Genomic DNA, 18572 nt, shown 5'->3' with positions numbered 1-18572 from the left:
TTAGAGCTTGAATACCAAACGCCAGAAGGCGTTATCAAAAATGACAGTTTAATGTTACTATCAAAGGAAGATTTTAGTCCTGCACCACGGCAATTAGAAACGCATATTTCATGAAACGGAAGAAAAGCACATTTACATATACTGCGCCGTGAGCATGTAATGGTTGCACGGATATGTGCACTATATAAATATCATATAACTAAGATATATAACTATTGAAAGATTTCACCAATTAAACTGCAAATATACTGACATATAATAACGTACAGTTGGAAAATAAGACACATCAAATCTACAACATTCTAATCCCCTTGGTAAAAAATAAGCCCCATTATATATAAATATTGAATACGATAAGCTAAATAAGCATGTAGACCCTTACAAAAACTAGACGTGGTACCTCTCTATCCGTTGAATTTGAACTCCCAGCACCAGTAGAGGGCGCCTTTGAAGTAGTCTTTTACACTGTGGTAGCGGTTATCCAATCGTTGTTGAGACAGGAACACATAATTTGATGACGTAACAGATGACTGCACAAATTATCACCAAATTAGCTTATAGGGGATAAAGATCCCCCACTGCTTCTGTATGTCTTACTAATTAACTTTAGGTGTCTTTCAAAGTTGGAACAAGAACTACAAGGGCCACCACTGGTCTTATCTCGTATTTTAAACGCACGATTAGCGTGAACCAGTACCACGTGATCAGATTACTTTATGAGATTGGCACCGCCACGTGCAAAGATGCCCGTATTGAATATCAGTCCGCGACGTGTGGTCACTGCAGGTCACTGAATGGACGTCTTTCATCTGCGAGGAAAGTGTAACTTTGGCTTGACCTTTCCCAAAACACGGTGAGATGCTTGCTGGGTTCTAATGAATATCCCCCCATGTGGCACACAAGGCGCCAAGGCGAATTGTTTGAAAGAAGGGCCACGCTGAAATGGCTAGTTTCGAAAGCCACACGAAACAACTCGACTTTTTCTAATCTCAAAGAACGCAAATTACACGAGGGTTGCACATTCGTTTCCTCGAATTTCTTGAAGTAGGGGGTCTTTGCGATTGGAACTGACATATTGGATGCTCATAAAGGTCCTATTTACACTGGCATTTGAACAAAAGACATGTAAAGGATAAACTTTAATCCCCAACGTTTCTAATCTGAGAAGTATGGAGTGCATGTACCCAGCATCTGCATTAAACACGTTTTGTTGAGAAATTATATCTCTTAACATACCTTTATGAAAGATAGTTAAAAGTACCGAGCTATAACACGTTCCTTCCTACTCGGCGATAGGTACATATGTTCCACACACAGTTACTCCCTCTTCACGACTAACGCGTTCCTGATTGGTACTTCTTAAAAGACACGTCAATGAGATTTAAGAAATACAAACGAAACGCACTACAGTACTTCAGCATGAGACAATCCATGACCTGCGACGAACAAAACTGGACCCGTTATAATGCAAAGGCTACCTTAACATGCATACTTCAACATATTTAAGCCTTGCATTTTGACCTTTTAAAAAAGTATGTAATATTTATTCTAAAAAACAATTTCCTTCTATCCCAGTGCACTATGGTGTAGTTATTCTCACAAGCTCTGAAGCACCCGATTTCCAGTACTTCTAAGCACGCCCTGTATGTATTTTGTCAATCCCCAAATGAAGCAAGTCTAGAATTACCCATCGCATCCTTTTCATTTCAACAGGGTTCACTTTTTACTATCAAAATGATAATAAATATATATATTCAGAGACTAAGCACAAGTCTGCTAGGATGGTAGCGTGAACCCCAAAGGCCAAATATCGAGAACAGTAACTGTTGGCATGTAAAGTTGGAAACAAACACCAGGTCCTGATTATTATTACTATGATAGATTTATACAAACATATTGCGCCATGCTTAACGAGCAACTGGTTCCCACGATAAAAAATGGAATTATATCCAGTGTAAAAGAGCAACGTGGCTGCGAAGTCACAAGCGAAGAAGGTTCAACTTACCCTTTGAGTCAAGTGTAATTTGAGATTCTTCGTCAAAATAGTCGTTAAATCGAGATACCACCATCCAAAAAGGAAACTTCATGCTTTGAATCTTCGATGTCCTTTAATCACGCCATCTGGACGATTCATTACGACAAAGACTACACTAACCCTTAAATTACGTGCCAATGTCCAACTCCTGGTCACCATCCCACGACCGCCGTCTTTGACCAGTGTAACCCAATCCCAGCCTTTGGCGGGTGGATTAAGCAGTGTCGCGGGGGTGAGCTTACTAATCTCCAGTTTCCACACGAAGGTCACATCTTAACCCAACCCCTCAATTTGTATTTGTATCTTTCCTGAACTGCAATGATCCCGTCAAAGAATCGTCATACATCTTTCTCCACCGTGTGATTGCATGCCGTTGGAAATTGACAACGTGCTATTGACAACAATGTGTTTTGCAGGGTCGGCGTGACATCTCAGGCCCAACCGTGTGTATTTCAGTCGGCTGTGATCACGCCAAACATTAAATGTTAGCTTCTGCTATTGGACATGTGAAGCGAGAAATGTACAGCCTGCTATTAGCAATATAAAGAAATCTGTCACGTGTCTAACATGATTTTACAGTGTAGTGCTTGCACGCCATCAAACCAAAGAAATATCACCCGTAAATAATATGTGCATCGTCAGGGTGGTGACAGATATCTGCAAATATCTGGTGAGTTTACTGAACGTGTCTGTACACGGAATTCGGAGTTTTTGTGATATCAAATCAATCATAATACCAATAACACGGTATATTATTATGGACATAACACACACGGGCATGTATCATTTACACGGGCATGTCTTTGTCTCCCGGATATCAGATCGGATATAGGGTAAATAAATATTTGAATACAAACTTGTGTGAAATATAATATTCGCTTATGAAATCACCGCATAATATGAACCTGAGATGATGCCCATCCTACAGCAGCATCAGTTAATGGGCAACTTGACAGATGACAAAACAAAAAGTGGTTTGTTCTTCCTCAATCACCCCAATAGACGTTAAATGATGCTACTTTATGTTGCCCTGTCTGGAATTAAGTGAATGAAACGAATGACTCGGAACTTCCATACTCTGTCCGAGTGGGGTATTCATGCCGAACTGCAGCGCTAAGAGGTGTTGGGACGGTGGGGTAGTCTAGTTGTTAAAGCGTTCGCTCGTCACACCGAACTCCGGTTCGTTTCACCACTTGGAAAAAAGGAGATCATTTATGGTGTTCCCCGCCGTGATTTTACTCGAACATTTTTTTAAAGGCGGCGTGGACTGAAACTCATGCTCTCACTAACACTAAGAGGTGTGACGAAGGTTAACTGGCCATGCGTCTACATGTACATGATGCTACACTAAACAGAACAGGTACAAGGATGTGAGGATGGGGAAAACAACATATAAATACGAATAGTCACGTTGATGTACGTACTGGCTTCTACTGGAACGAAGGAAGAACCTTGAAGACTTTCCATGGCGTCTGGTTTCATAGTATGAAGATGTAACGATAAAGAGGATACCAAAATGAGTTTCACTTCTGAGAGTCAGGGATGCCTGCACTGAATGCTGAGCTCAATTCTATCCTTCGAAGAGGCAGATAAGTAAACGACCGCTGTTATTTCTTTTTTTTCAGAAATTAACATTTAAAGTAATAATTTTTACCTAAGAGACTAGTGCAAGTCTCTCCAGGACCCTACAGTGATGACGTGATATTACGTTGGTGGCGTGGGAAGCTGTTCATAATATTAATTTAATTATCCGGGACTTTTTCTAGCCTTAAGATTCCTAACAGCCAAAGTGACTTCGCTTCCAACTGCACAGATTCGTCATTACCCGGTGTTTCGAGTCTTTGGGATTAAAGAGAGGTCGTTGTACATGCCAGGTACAAAACCTGAACCAAATGTATTCCTGTTTTTCTCGGAGTACCGTAATTGTCAGAACGGTCAGTGCGTGCGAGAGACATTTCAAAGTCAACCGAAAATAATAACCGTGATTTCATTACAAGAAATAGATTTTACCAGAGATTGAAAAGTTAGCAACGACCTCAACAGATGGGGTATTTGCGGTCAGAACCACAGCATGGCCCATTAAATGTTTACAAGAACCTGAGAGGTTTTGCGAACAGAGGTGTCGTATGCCACGTCAATCACATTGTCGGTTCATGCAGAAAGTGCGCTGAAATGTACAACAAGTGTCAGTTACATGATTGACATGCTCATTGCACCGTGTGCCTCGTTACATAAGGTCTAATTACACGTGTATATTTCATCAGTAACAGCCTGGGCATGAGGCTGGTTGCTGACGAGCGAAACAGAGATGACAGGAGCTGTTAATATCGCATTCTAAATAATATATCTGGTTCAAGGACGGGGCGAATTATCAATGTTTGAAGTCCATTAAGCAAATAAACACGCTAGTCGAGTTGCATGAAACAGCGTATCTAATCACCGAAGAACTGGTGTATTTTAAAGAGACATTTGACATGCTCTTCGTATCAAACAGGATGTTTTCGTCCTATTTAATATCGTTTTCAATTCTTCTGGACACAATTAATCGACGAAAACGCTTTCAGCAGTGGGTTCTCCTTTTGAATAGATATATGGGTTTATTCTCACCTTGATGTACCAATTCATGCGATAACCGAAAAAAATGTCAAACTCGGTCTCTATGCGAAAAGTGCAACTACATTAAACACTGTGCCATCGCTGACAAAAGTGTCCCCCCAGATACACACCAGTGACAGAGTAATAACTAAACGCAATGTGGTGTTGGTCAGCTTATCCGAGTTGTGATGACTAAAGTGTGTTTATCACGTCTACAAAATATGTCATGTCACTGTTCATCGCTTACGTTGATCGAGTACGTCTAACTGCAAGCCCAATTGTGGCCTAGCTGACAAAATCAATAGCAATATATAACTCGGTTTACCTTACTGATTGTCCAAATGAGCTAACGACATTCTGGCACCTGCTTCCAATGGTAATATAAAGGTTCTGTCAAATACCAGATTACAAGAGATTCCAGATGATACGTCCAGAACTACCGCTGTGTAGTTAAGCAGTTTCACCTGCGACGCACATGGCTGATATGTACATGTGACAGCAACATGTCAAATTGATTGAAACCTACACGGGCAGGAGGACTGTATATCCCTCTTGTGAATAAGCCTCTGTTCCTCCTAGACTGAGTTTCAACAAAGAAACATTTTGTCAATTACATTTTACATTTTAATTGCTCGATTTAAATGTCACTGTAATATCTTAGATAAATAGGGCATTTCATACACTCATTTGTACCAGTTTCATTAATTCCACGTCAAATTTCATTGTTTCAATTTAAAAAAAACCCATTAAAACTTACCCAAGGAATCCATCCACTAACATTTTGCTGATTTGTAAAAATATGCCCCACAGTATATGTGATCGTTACGATTTAAAGCGTATCACGTCTCATATTTATGTGTTATCTAATGTGTGTGTCTATCTATCTTCCTGTGTATCTACCTATCTGTGTATCTACCTATCTCTCTCTCTCTCTCTCTCTCTCTCTCTCTCTCTCTCTCTCTCTGTATGTGTGTGTGTGTGTGTGTGTGTGTGTGTGTGTGTGTGTGTGTATGTATGTATGGCTTTCGTATGTAAGTTTTGGCACATATGGGAAATCCTCCACGAGACCGGATTCAGAATGGTGCCATTAAAGATGGCTTAAGTCGATATTTCTGTCATAACCATGGCCTCATCACACAAGATACGCACAAATCAATGTTAGTCAGTCGCGCTATGGACAACCCTAGACGCCATAAACTTCAGGCGTTCCTCTCAAAAACTTCACGCCCTTAAAATTAATCAAATTCTCTACCCACTCAAACGAAGCAGCTGACTAGCCCTCTCTCCCTTGGTATGAATGCCCGCACATCCAAGCACTGACCGACCGACTTTATCGAGCTGACCAACAATAGCCACTATTCTGGATTCATTATTACAGCCTTCTCAAGGCCCTCCAAGGTCCGGTCGGTCAAGGGAATGTCCGGTCTTTTTACCGATTCACAGAATTGTGAATTGCTCTCAGCGGCTCATTCCGCTGGAAATCCAGATCCTGAGTTTAGATGACCAGTGGCACAATGTCCTTCTTAGTATTCGGCCAACGGTCTAATGATTATCTTAATAGATCGTTATGAAGTCGCCGTGTTTTTAAGCGCGCCGGCGATAAAAGCCGTGTTTAGGAATACTTTCCCTGTATCGATTTGTTTTCGTCAGCGTTTTCCTAATTAATGGACCTGGTCAAGCATAAATCGTTCCATATTACCATTCCGATAACAGTAAACACGGCTCTGGAACAACTTTGTGCAATGCACTCATTTTGTTTATATCTGTCGCGTCAATCAATTGCAGTCAAAACACGGCATGTGCATGAGAAACACGCTCAGCACCGATTGAACATTTAACATTAATCTGTCTTTTATCTAACTAAAGTACATCTGGTAACTATCTGCAGATGTAACAGCAGTCCGTCTCAGTTCCTTAACCTCACTATTTTTACTTGTGCCTGCAGTGTTAAACTAATAACTATAGTCTCTGAAATTAACACAGTTTACAGAAAAAACAGTTCATAAAAAGCAACATAAAATCTAATGAAAAGGCTTCCCGAGACTTGGAAATCTAGATTTCTCACACATTATCTAGACTGGCATGATCTAAATTGGGCATAATGTTTCAGGCCCTGTATGACAGAGCACTGCAGTGTTAAAGCCTTTAATGAAGAAAGTCTAGCTCTCAACTCACTGTGGCTCATTTTCAGTTTAAATTCAATTATTTATTTCTATAAAAATTATACATATTCAGACTAAGCGTCAGTCTAATTTGACATACGATGTAAATTCCACCAAAACACTTATCTAGCTATATTAATATTTCTACAACAATGTATGCACTTATGTTCAATTCAAATCCAACACCAACATACACATGCCACGTAGTATCTCAGCAAGGCAATATTGTAGAGTTGCCTGAGGCAGTTTTATGAATATTTCTGTTATAATTGTTAATAAACATTCAATAATTAAGTCACTGGACCTAAACCAACACCAGGGAAAGTACACCTCCAAATCCAAGCACGAGGTCAATTACATAGATCATTTCTGACACCTCTCCGAGATAAAAACAAAATAAACAAGGCCATCCTACAATCCTGCAGTCAGAGGCTGTCAAGCTTGACCAGGGTGTTTGTTGTTTGTTGTCAGTATTGGACATTTGGTCTCCTTTTATCACTTCAGTGTTATTGGAGAGTCTAGTCACCCTAATTCCTTTTATCTGCAATAGCCTAGAGATATTGACTGACCGCTGGCCATTTTTTCTACATTTGCCGGTATTATCAGAGAGCAAAACGTTTTAGATGTGTTTACACACCATGAGATGACAGGAAAACACTTAGTTTTGTCTCACACTCCTTCCACCACGTTGTATTCTAATCCGCCCATCTCTATCTAATGCAGACGCCCTGGATGAACCAAGTCTAGATTTTCTGTAGGTTATGACTCTACCACCTTACTTGGGTTTCTTTCGAGTTATAAAACAGCTCCGTTCTTCTACCATACTGTAATGTTTTAAGCGTTGTTCTTCGTAACCAGTCTTATACACTGCTCATGAAGACTTTCTTTTGTGGTGTTCTTAGACTGTGAATATTTATTTGGGTTTAATTTCTATGTATATTTCATATTCACATATCTCATGACTTATCTAAAATATCGCAAAATAATTTCCAAAGTAATCTCTCCACTTAAATATTTCATAAATTTCACTTATTTAGACAAGTAATCCCTGTTCTTACATGTATATTTCATCCAGTAGCATCAGACATTCAGTATAGAGATTGCCTGTAGTTTGAAACATCAGAATAAGTCAGTTTCAAAAGAATGTTTTGTAATATACAATTAAACATCCCACATTAATTTACACACTTAAATGAAAGATCTAAATTGAACAATGTCCAGTTGTTATATGCATACTTTAAAGGCACATTTCTTCTATCGATCATGCTTCGAGTCTTTATCAATGGTTGCCAAGATTGCATTCAAAATTTTAATGTCATAAAATATTTAATCATAAAAGACGATGCATTCTTGAACACCAGTAGACGTAGTAGTATGCATTCGTTAAAAACTCGGAACCGGACTGGCAAGGAGTTATTATATATCATTTCCATCTGTTTACTTGCCGTTCCGCTGTAGGGCAGATTTAGAGACATACGTTCTTTGTTTGTCCAAGATTTACATGTTTTGACCACTTGATGCGCTGACCGGGTGAAGTTATTCTAGGTGGGAGGTGGGGGCTAGCTCAACACAAGACAAATAAGCTGCCCCATCTGCTGGTGTGTCGGGGAAGGCGATAACATGCCTTCCCAGTCCAACGAGGGAAAACTCCAGCAATAAATCAACTCGGAGAAGATTATGGAGTCCATTTATATACGGTTAAGGCGGTTGGGGATTTTCGAACATCCAACACGAGCACGTTCCTTTTGGAAATGATTTTCCTTTCTGTATGACGTTCCTTTGATGAAATATGCATGGGCAAGACTTGGGATATCGAATGTACTATTAAGAACTGCTCTTTAACATCTTGTTCCAGTACGGCAGGCGGGCGTCGCCAGCGAGAAGGAATGTTTAGGAAAAGGAAGCAAAGGTCAGCGTGTATGACGAGAATCACTTAAAAAATAAATTTGGTTTCATCAAAAAACGTGAGGAATCGTGCTCACTTCTGTAGGCACTGCGAACATTGTACTCATGGTTGGATTTGTTAAATGTCAAAGCGACCTTAACATTGGATTACCCTTGTGTTAACCTCGAGTTAGAGACGGCATGTAAAATTATCACCCCGACGCTGTCAGTAAGTCTCAAGTGAAATGGGCGTCGGGTGATAATGTGGTTGGAAGAGCACTCAAACCACAAGTCAGCAATCTGTGATATCGACAAGGTTTCAAATACATCAGCTGGTGGTAAACTCGAGTTGAAATGAGCAAATTTGAAATTGACGCACATTGCATTTGAACTAATAATTATCCCAGTAGTGCAGTTGTTAGTTCATGGAAGATAATGTGACCAAGGTCAGTATTCAACAGCACTTAGTTTTTAATATCCGTTGCTCTAACAATAAATATTGTCAAGGTTAATCTATCTTTCAAATTATACGCAGATATTATAATTTAGCTTGGAGATGAAATTTGAACTCGAGATCAAAGTGGGCGTAGTTGAATTTAAAAAATATAATGTCATACCAAAGTGAGACATGAATATTAGTAATTATGCTTAAAAACGAAGTTCTGGTTACACTGAAATGAAGGCTTACATTTTGGTATTGCAGTGCACAAAGGCCCGAAGAAAACAGCCTAGGTTACACTAAGCCTTACGTTTTTCACGGACTGCCTACGTAAAGGAACATGTAAAATAAAAGTTGTATAAATCACCACGTCAGCCAATGAAGGCGTCTGAAGTGGAGTGCCACAATTAAGTTAAGTTTGCCTACTTCTAATCAAAGCTTTGCAGAGGTGGGCTGGGTAATCACGTCAGTCCAGCGAGCCATGGATCAAACCTTCTAGTGAAATCTACAAGGAGCAGTGAAATGAACACCATCCGTCTCAATCAGAGATGTGGAAAGCTCGAGAGACTGACAGCAGCAATTGATTAGCCTTACACGTGGATAGTGTCAGTTTCATATGAAATGCAATCACATGCTGCATGTTCTGCATGAAACAGTTTATCCCATCACGTTTCATTACATCACCACATTGCTGGTACGATGATGTATGTCCGACTACGTGGAAATGTAAGAACCACACATGCGATCAATATGTATCAAGATTACTAAATAACAGTATGAGATTATCAACTTATTTCTCAGGTAAAACGGTATACGAATCGTTTGTTGAAAAATCTTGAAAGACATTTTCTCAGGTAATAATATCATTACAAATGTAATCACTATGTTTTACTGCATTGCCGCTTGAAGGTTATCGGAAAAGGGAATAAGGTTTTGATAAGCCACATCCCCGTGTTAACCATATATCTGTGTTATCGGGCCATGTTGATTACTTTTGGATATTCAAGAAACGCAAAGCGCATGGTGGGTTTGTATAGGTTAAACAAATGTTGTTCTTAAAATATACATGCCTGTTTGACACTCTGTCGACTTGTATATAAACACTTTGTTTATTTTATTACCGCCATCTAAGTGAGACGCTTTACCTGTGAATCTCAACAGCAATCACACTTCGTAAACACAGCTGGTGCGCGTTCACTGAAGAGAGAACAGGAAGAATGTGCAATGTACAACCCTGCTGTTGAGGTTTGATCACAGCTGTTGCCAGTGTCTTGATATCGACAACGTGGCAGTTGGGTGACAGTGGCCATGCAATCTACTTCGACGTGACGTATGTTGCAGAGTTGCATCACCTGACTGAGATGGAAGGTGACACCTGGCGTCCGTGGGAGAAACATTTCATTGTTTCTTTGTTGTTAAACGTGTTTTTTATCAGATATCTGCCGGATATATTACGTCGGTCTATAGATAATCGAATGTTGACCAAATAGTTCAGGTATTGAAATCATGAGCATCGATCTCTACAGTTGGAATAAGAAGACATATTAATCCAGTCACGAGTACCCGATCCAGTCACGAGTACCCGATCAAGTCGCTTTGTTGGACAAACATGGTTTCTACTTGTAGTTCCAATTCCAGTTCTAACACTGACCTTCACGGGTTTTAAGAAAACCGTGCTAAGAGTTCTGGATAGAATATCGATATACCTGTGGTAGTGAGACACTGTATAATTCAGTGCACTGTCACATGAATTCGATATACTGGCAGGTAGTGTGACGCTATATACTTCAGTAAGAAGTGTCATATATTTCAGAACACTGTCACGTGATATCGATGTACTGGCAGGTAACGTAACGCTGTATATTTCAAACAGACGAGGCATTTTTTAGTTCATAACACTGTCACTCGATATCGACTTGGCAATATGACACAATATCTTCAGGAAACATCGTTTATTTGAATCACTTCAAAAAGACATTTTTGAGTGACGTTGATCTTAAAGCACGCCGACATGATATCGATATGACAGAAGGATGACATTGCGTGTACAATGGGTCAGATGCGATGTTCATATCAGAGACCCTTGACTAATGGAATTAAGAGTAATACATGTCTAACATCAATTACCTTCACTGTCCGTCTCGAACGTCCAGACAACGCCTCATCATGGAAAACGGAACGAGCCTTCTCTAAAGACAATTTCCCATTCCTTTCAAGATTTCTTAACTTAATACAACTGAAGACACCCAAACTCATACACACTTTCCTTCTCCAATGAAAATTGAAATGCAAAGCTCTTTGTTTTCTTAATCAATAACTCGCTAATTTGAGTCGCCATAACACTGCCTTGTATCCAACTTGTCATTTTCAATTTTCGACTTCACAGTTCTTGATTAAAATTGCCCCCCTGAGCATTCTCATGACCCCCCATCTCAACCAACCTCCCTAGAGTGTCCAAATCAGGACCGAGGAATGCCCATGGCATCTGTCGGGGTTACAGCAACGTCGACGGCTACAACAGTGTGGGTCTAATACGTCACTGAGCACTGACATGACGCAATGCAAGCCCGGTGCTACATTTGGGATATAACAGAACATCTGACATGACAAAGAGAGTCACTGGTTACTGATATCTTAAACTTAATTTCGGAAAGTTGCTGCCAGTATCCTAAATTCGTTACGGACACCTCGTGAAAGCAGATTTTGTATGACACATTATCAAAAGGCTTTACTAAAAGACGTGGAAAAATTACGGGTCACAAGTATTTGAATAAAAACTTGTTGTTTACAATAGTGTGCATTTTTGGGTGGACTGGTTTGATGCTCTGTAACAATATGAACCTACAGTATGTTTGGAATATACAATAATCTTTACCAGCACATTTATGTCAATAAACGATGTTTCTGGATATCGAATGTACTTATGAAGAACCGCTTTCACACCTTCGTCCAGTAAGTCACGTGGTTGTCGCCAGCGAGAAGAAATGTTTAGCAAAGGAAGCAAAGATCAGCGTGTATGATGAGAATCACTTAAAAATAATTGCGTCAGAAAAAGGTCTAAATGTCTGCCCAGAGACCATTACCAGAAGTAGCTATTCAACAGATAATTATTCAAATACTGATCTACCACAATTCAGTTTGGACATGGTATGTGCATGCATGGTAGTAGATGGTTCAGATCATGGTGCTGCTGTCAGCAGAGACGTCCTTGTGAGGGTGGACCTACTTTCACTGTTCTGCGCACCTGAACACACATACGTTTCCTTAAATATATTTATTACTACAACTCACACTCATGTCATTACAAACGTCATGACACTCTTTTTATACCATTGATCACTCATTGGTCAAACCACTGGTCACAGAATTCACAGACAATCAAAATCAGAATAAAGTAGCAATACAATTCTGTGGTATTAACTCTTTCTGAAGACATCAAGAAAAGGATACGTCTCTAATCCAAATCCCCACCTGGCACGGCACGCTGCCTGTCCGAGGAAACAATACCCTGACCCCCAGGCCTCATTTCCATCACCCCCGGGCCTCGATACCTGGCATCTTAACCCCGGATTACCCTTCCTAAACTGACTACTAACCACAGCCTGAGATTCCACAAGATAACATTAACCGCACATTCTGCATACCGATGAATAGACGATGTCTCTATGAGAGTCGTGTTTGGTTAGGTTTGCTATTGAACCGGACACGCATCTCATTACTACCTCAGCAGGGGCCCAGGTCCCTATAATAGAGCATGGTAAGATCCTATTATGTGGTCAGTGTTATCTGACCAACTGGACACCATGTATGTAACGTATAGACCACCTGGGGAGAGGGATATCTTAACTCATGCTTGACCATTGGGAGTGGTCAGTTGGCATGTAAGAGGTCAACTGTGCAAGTCAGTGACCATTAGGAATAGTTAATGCGATGGGATATATAACTATGCGGAATAATTCATCGTTGATGTCGTTATATGCACTTTATCTTCAGACCTGATCTTTAAAGTGATATTCACTGGAATTCTTAAGCATTGGTTACAGCGGGGAACCCCATGAAATCTACCGAACTAGGCACCGTGCGTAGATGAAATGTATTTCAGTAATAGGCAGATGATTCCAATAAAGAGTTTTAAGAACGGTTTAGCTCACTACTGTTGACACATAACGTTTGAAGTGGTTGAAGTCTGATACCTCTGTTATAAATGGGTACCCGGTAGATGTATTCATTATTGACACATAGGGATACTAATGATTAATGACTTTGCGATCATTTTATCTAAGAATGAACTGAACTAAAATGTGACTTAGGTTTGTTCATCATCATGATAAATGTAACCAACATTATAATTATCATCGACCTCATCATCAAAATAATCATGCTCATTATTATGTATATCACAATTATGTGTGACATTGTAATCATCAGCATCAACACATGCATCATCATTATATTCATTATCACTATCATTCACGCTGCCCGCAAAATGTCCGTGTTGACGGAAATTGTACATACGAAGGCCCCGGGCAATGTAACAGCTTGTTAAAGAGTCCTTGCAATGACATCATCCCACTGTCTACTTCAGCATCCTTGTTACTGGGGTGACAGGTGAAGGGGATGGAGCTAACAACACTATTACACCTGGGTAATTACCAGGATTGAGAATAAGTAACCGTTACGTCCGTGACAACGTGACAGGATCGCCGTCAAGCGTAATCCTGGAACACTGTCATCGTGTCTGAGTGGTTTGTCTTCAGATAAGACAAGACACAATGATAACAGGGTTGCTGATAACGACATCGTCTGCATCAACGTGAGTTACGGCATCCCCCGGGGAGGCGCTGACCGGTGACCAGTGTAATCTTTGGTATGAGGGACACTCGGATGACAAGTGTCTCTTGATAAGTTATTTCTGTCTTCGGGGTCAAGTGGAAAATGACATCAAATTGGCTACTGAATTTCAGTCCCGTTACATCAAACACGTGTCTGTTTTCTTGTAAAAATCCAGAATAAGCACCACTGTGAATTATGACTTCAGAGAATTTAGCTACAACAAGGAGATACTCCCCTGTGCCCTCAGCGACAAAGATCCAGTTATAGATAAAGCGAGCTAGGACAACATAATCCTAAATAAGTGATGAGGATATTATATACATGTGTATAACACAATGCAAAATATAGACAGAACCGGATCGAATAGTAGTTCTGTTCTAACGCGTTCTTAATTCAGAACATATCGAAGCCCAAGCACCGAAATTCACTGTTGTTTGTTGGCGTCAGTCATAATCGTGCCGTATCCCTTTCATCGACAGACGTACGTCTGAATATTCGCTGTAATTCCAGTCTTGATACTATTACCAGCGTCCTGTGGGTACTATGTGGAGGCGATCAGTCTATGACAGTGGCAAAACTGGAATTCATTCTCTGCTTGGCTACAATCAAATTAACGAGAAATAGATGACCTTCTCCGAAGTAGAAACCCAGACCAGCCAACCATCTTCATCTGAACAAGGGCTGTGAAATGACCCATCTGCTCTTGGCCATAGTACGATAAAATAACCTAAAGCTCAAGTAGTGAAATGGTCCCATTACGCTTGTCCATCTTGAGGCCAATCTCCATGGGATCTGACCAATGCTTTAATGATTGACAGGGTCCGGTGGACATATTTATGACCCATTCAATTTGGAAAATATTGATACGGAAACATGTTGTCGCCGACATAAAACGGCGAGTTATAGCTAATTAAGATATGTTTGGTCTTGAAAATTGCACCCCTCCGTTTGCTCCCTATGCAGGTGGACAAAATATTATTGTTCGAGTCTCCGAGGTCAGTGGTCATCAAAGCCTACTCGAAGTCTCACTAAGGGTCAGCTGGTCAGACTAGTGAGGCCGGAAAAGCCAATGAAAAGGACGTGTGATTTACATTATCCTCTCAGTATGTTCGCCCTTGTCACCTGTCTTGCAATGGACACACACTTGACATGATTGAAGTTTTCTCAATCATTGCTGAATGGGAACTGAAAGTGATTAGATGCAATTTCTCCCTTTTGACACACAGTTTAATTTTATTATTCAAAAGTTTTATAGAAATGAAATGTTACACATGAAATATTTAATTATCTTTTGGTATACTCACAGGTGTTAAACATTTACTATCATTATTAATTATTCATGTAGTAGAACAAGGAATCATTTTTTCTATCTTAATTGGATGTAATCACATGACAATGTGCCATAAAACAGTCGTCTATATAATTTAGTACTTTCAGTTGTTCACACCGCCAATATAATTATTTAGTAAGCAAATACTACAAGTTTATATAATGTTGACTTCTGAACATACTCCATTCATCCATTTCATATCTGTCAAGATGTAATGTAAACATTAACGATGTAACATAATGTACATGTATATTCAACCATGTCACAAAAAACAAATTCAACATATATTAAAAATGAATACCATAAAGGCATAATTTAACAAGGAAGACATCTAACATGACGAGGCATAATATTGTCTTCACCCAAAGTTGGTTGTCGTTTTCATCAGAGTACACCTGTACCCGATAGTAACACAGAATGCCAATAGCATGCTAATTATGTATATAATATCATTCATATACTTTCATACTATTATTACAGTATACCACACGCCATTCATCTGGCAATGTAGGATGGAAGCTATCGGTTTGGGAATGCCATATATGCTCAGTAAACGACACAAAAAAAACACGTGATTACCTACATCATTTGCTTGAAACTCCATCATCAGCAACCTAAGATGCCATTGTGACAAGTCATTCCTATTTCTGACGTTTACAACACGATCTTAAACTGTCGGCCACAGAACAATGGCAGGCTGAGATGTAGGTTTTAACTATTCATGCCAATTTGATCTCGGTGAATGCATCGTTTTGAATCATCACTGAACTCATCGTTATTCATCGCTGGTATTACACCACAAACAATCCCCGTTTAAAGCTTTTTGGCGTACAATGGCGAGCATTGCTACACTGGTGCAAACCTCTCAATCTTCAATATGTTAATACGGACTCGATATATAACAAGAGCGTTAAATTGAACCATAAAACAAAATACTTTCTAGACAATTCAAAACAGTGCGCGAATTGACAGTATTTTGTTGTGTACGCACAAAGGAATTCCTGTTTCAGTGCTTCGAGCAATAGGAACAGATCGACCATCAGGCTCATAATTGTACGGGATTTGACTTCATAAGAAGCGTATCTGTTGTAATCAATATGATTCTGTTCCTAAGTCCCCAAAACTCTTTGTTTAGTCTATCGGCGTTCTTACAAAGGCTCGAATATCCCCCAGATCCTCTCGATCCCGAGTTGACGGGAACATTCTTCACGGAAGTTGCACAGAGTTTATGTAACGGCCGGGTGTCTGTTAACTTTTAGATAAGAGTTTTCATAATGTTTCCGGTTGAATCAATCACGCCAGAGATATACCAGCGCGAACTTCCGTTAAAGGGAAACAAAGTGTAAATAAAAACCCCAACCGTCTTATCATGATTAAACACACGGAAATAACCTTTAAAAAATGTTGTGAAGATAACAGAATTAGTCCTTTTCACACGAAACGACACTCATCGAATGCGTCTATTAATACGGGTCTTATTAGAAAAAATAAATATATTCCCGCTTCTAGTGTGTTAAAAGGTTTGTATAATTTGATATCGTAAATCGTTACCGTTTAGCGTCTATTGTCCATCCCGCATGCTTTAAGCCAGGAATTGATTCCACTGCAAATCAAACGCCGCAGGTAGGTTTGTCAGAAGAAAGCGTCTTTGCACCTGCCTGACACAAATGTCCATACAGGAATTCCACAGATACGACATTACCCCACATCTCTATAAACACATCACATCTCTAATGCAAAGGTAGAACTAAATGTGATGTTCCATGCTAAGCAGCATCAATAGTAACAGCGTTAGGTCTGTACAGGTGATATAGGTGTTCTGATCAAAGGAGCACTCACCTCAGTATCAGCAGGAGTCAGTAACATGAACTGGTTCCAGGTAGACCGCGTCCAGTCGTGAAAATATAGTGTACTCGTCCTTTTTGTACATTTCCTTTGACCACCGCTTCACGTATTTAATCCTTGACTGTCAGTATATCACTCTTCCGCAGTCGAATCAGCGAAGACACAACGGCTAGGATCGCATCAATTTTGCTCTCATCGCCGGGCACACTCTACGCGATCGGCGTCTCGATATGACTGAGGTATCGATTGTATGAGCGCACAGTGAACGGCGAACCAAACAACGGTTTACTACTAACTGGAGCCCATCACAAGCCACATGGTGCAAGCTTCAATACGGAGGCCTACAAACTGATTTGCCTAGCTTCGCTTCACTTGGTTAGCTGGCTCGCGGGGGTAATATCCCTCGTCACGTGACTAGCCCGCTGCCTCCTTTCTTCCCTCTTCACAGTAGGGTACAGCGGGGATTATTTCGTTTCGGTTGCAGCACCGTTACATTTACATTACCCGTATACAACTATTGATGTTGAGTTTGCAGGGTCACACTTTACAAAATGTAAGGCTAAGGACAGGGTAAAAGCATTGTATTCGTGCGAACGGAGGAAGATTTCAGTTACCCCCTCCACAGACCAGACGCTGGGGCAGATAAGGGGAGGGGTGAGGCAGTCGGGGTGTCTGGCAATTTAACAGGGTAATTACCGTGAAGGAAACTATTAAAATGTTTATCGTCCATGCCCAGGAACCCTTTCTATGTCGTAATTAATATAAATGTTTCTGAGCGGTGCTCGGTATCTCTGTGTTGTTTTGCGGCTACAACGTTTAAAAGTGTTGTCTTTTGTTCAAAGGGCGTTTACATTGTCCTCGTCGGAAAATTAGCAAATAAAAAATCCTTGATTGGAGATATTAAGATATTTGTCGAGTGAAATGAAACGGTATAAAAGCGCAACGAGGCAGGTTGTCTGCTTCCAGTGCTAGTGATGTGATGATAATCGGTTGTAGCATCAATTATCATCTATTTATTTTCATCAGCGAGACGTGGTTATTCAATTTCCGAATGTAAAGTCATTTAGCAGACAAAGAACGCGTCACTGTCAATGTTCAGAGAAAAGTAGTCATATTTTGTAAAAGTGTTTATAAAGAGATAATTTCTTCAAAAGTTCGCGTTGTAATGTCGTTAGGGCCACGACGTAGTACGGGCGACCAGGGCACCTTTGTTCGTAATTATTTTGGCTTTGTTCATTGGAATGACTTGATTAGGGTGTTTTCCATTAGCAGTTGTCAGATGATATTACGTCTCTGTCTATCAGTGACGACTCAACTATATGTCCGTCTACATTCATGTTCCCTCCACTAGTGATGTAGCCATGGACATCGACATACTATATACCAGTAGAATGTATACGAATGTTTACTTTGTATATACCAACAGTATGTTTCTATAGCAAAGTATAC

At 40.1% G+C, this 18572-nt stretch overlaps 1 protein-coding gene across 2 annotated transcripts in view; it reads right to left on the bottom strand.

Annotated features, from left to right (window-relative positions):
* Window positions 1-17359, bottom strand: part of LOC137294012 (uncharacterized) — a 74254-nt gene extending 56895 nt beyond the window's left edge. For both annotated transcript variants that reach the window (XM_067824925.1, XM_067824926.1), the window contains exon 1: window positions 17118-17359. In XM_067824925.1, coding sequence (XP_067681026.1) covers window positions 17118-17144 — 27 coding nt within the window. In that variant the 5' untranslated portion in view covers window positions 17145-17359. The remainder of the gene's footprint in view (window positions 1-17117) is intronic.
* Between the last annotated feature and the right edge of the window lie 1213 nt (window positions 17360-18572).

Source organism: Haliotis asinina, chromosome 8 (genome assembly GCF_037392515.1).
Source record: "Haliotis asinina isolate JCU_RB_2024 chromosome 8, JCU_Hal_asi_v2, whole genome shotgun sequence".
Classification (NCBI taxonomy): Eukaryota; Metazoa; Mollusca; class Gastropoda; order Lepetellida; family Haliotidae; genus Haliotis; species Haliotis asinina.
This window is presented reverse-complemented; position numbering and strand designations above follow the sequence as displayed.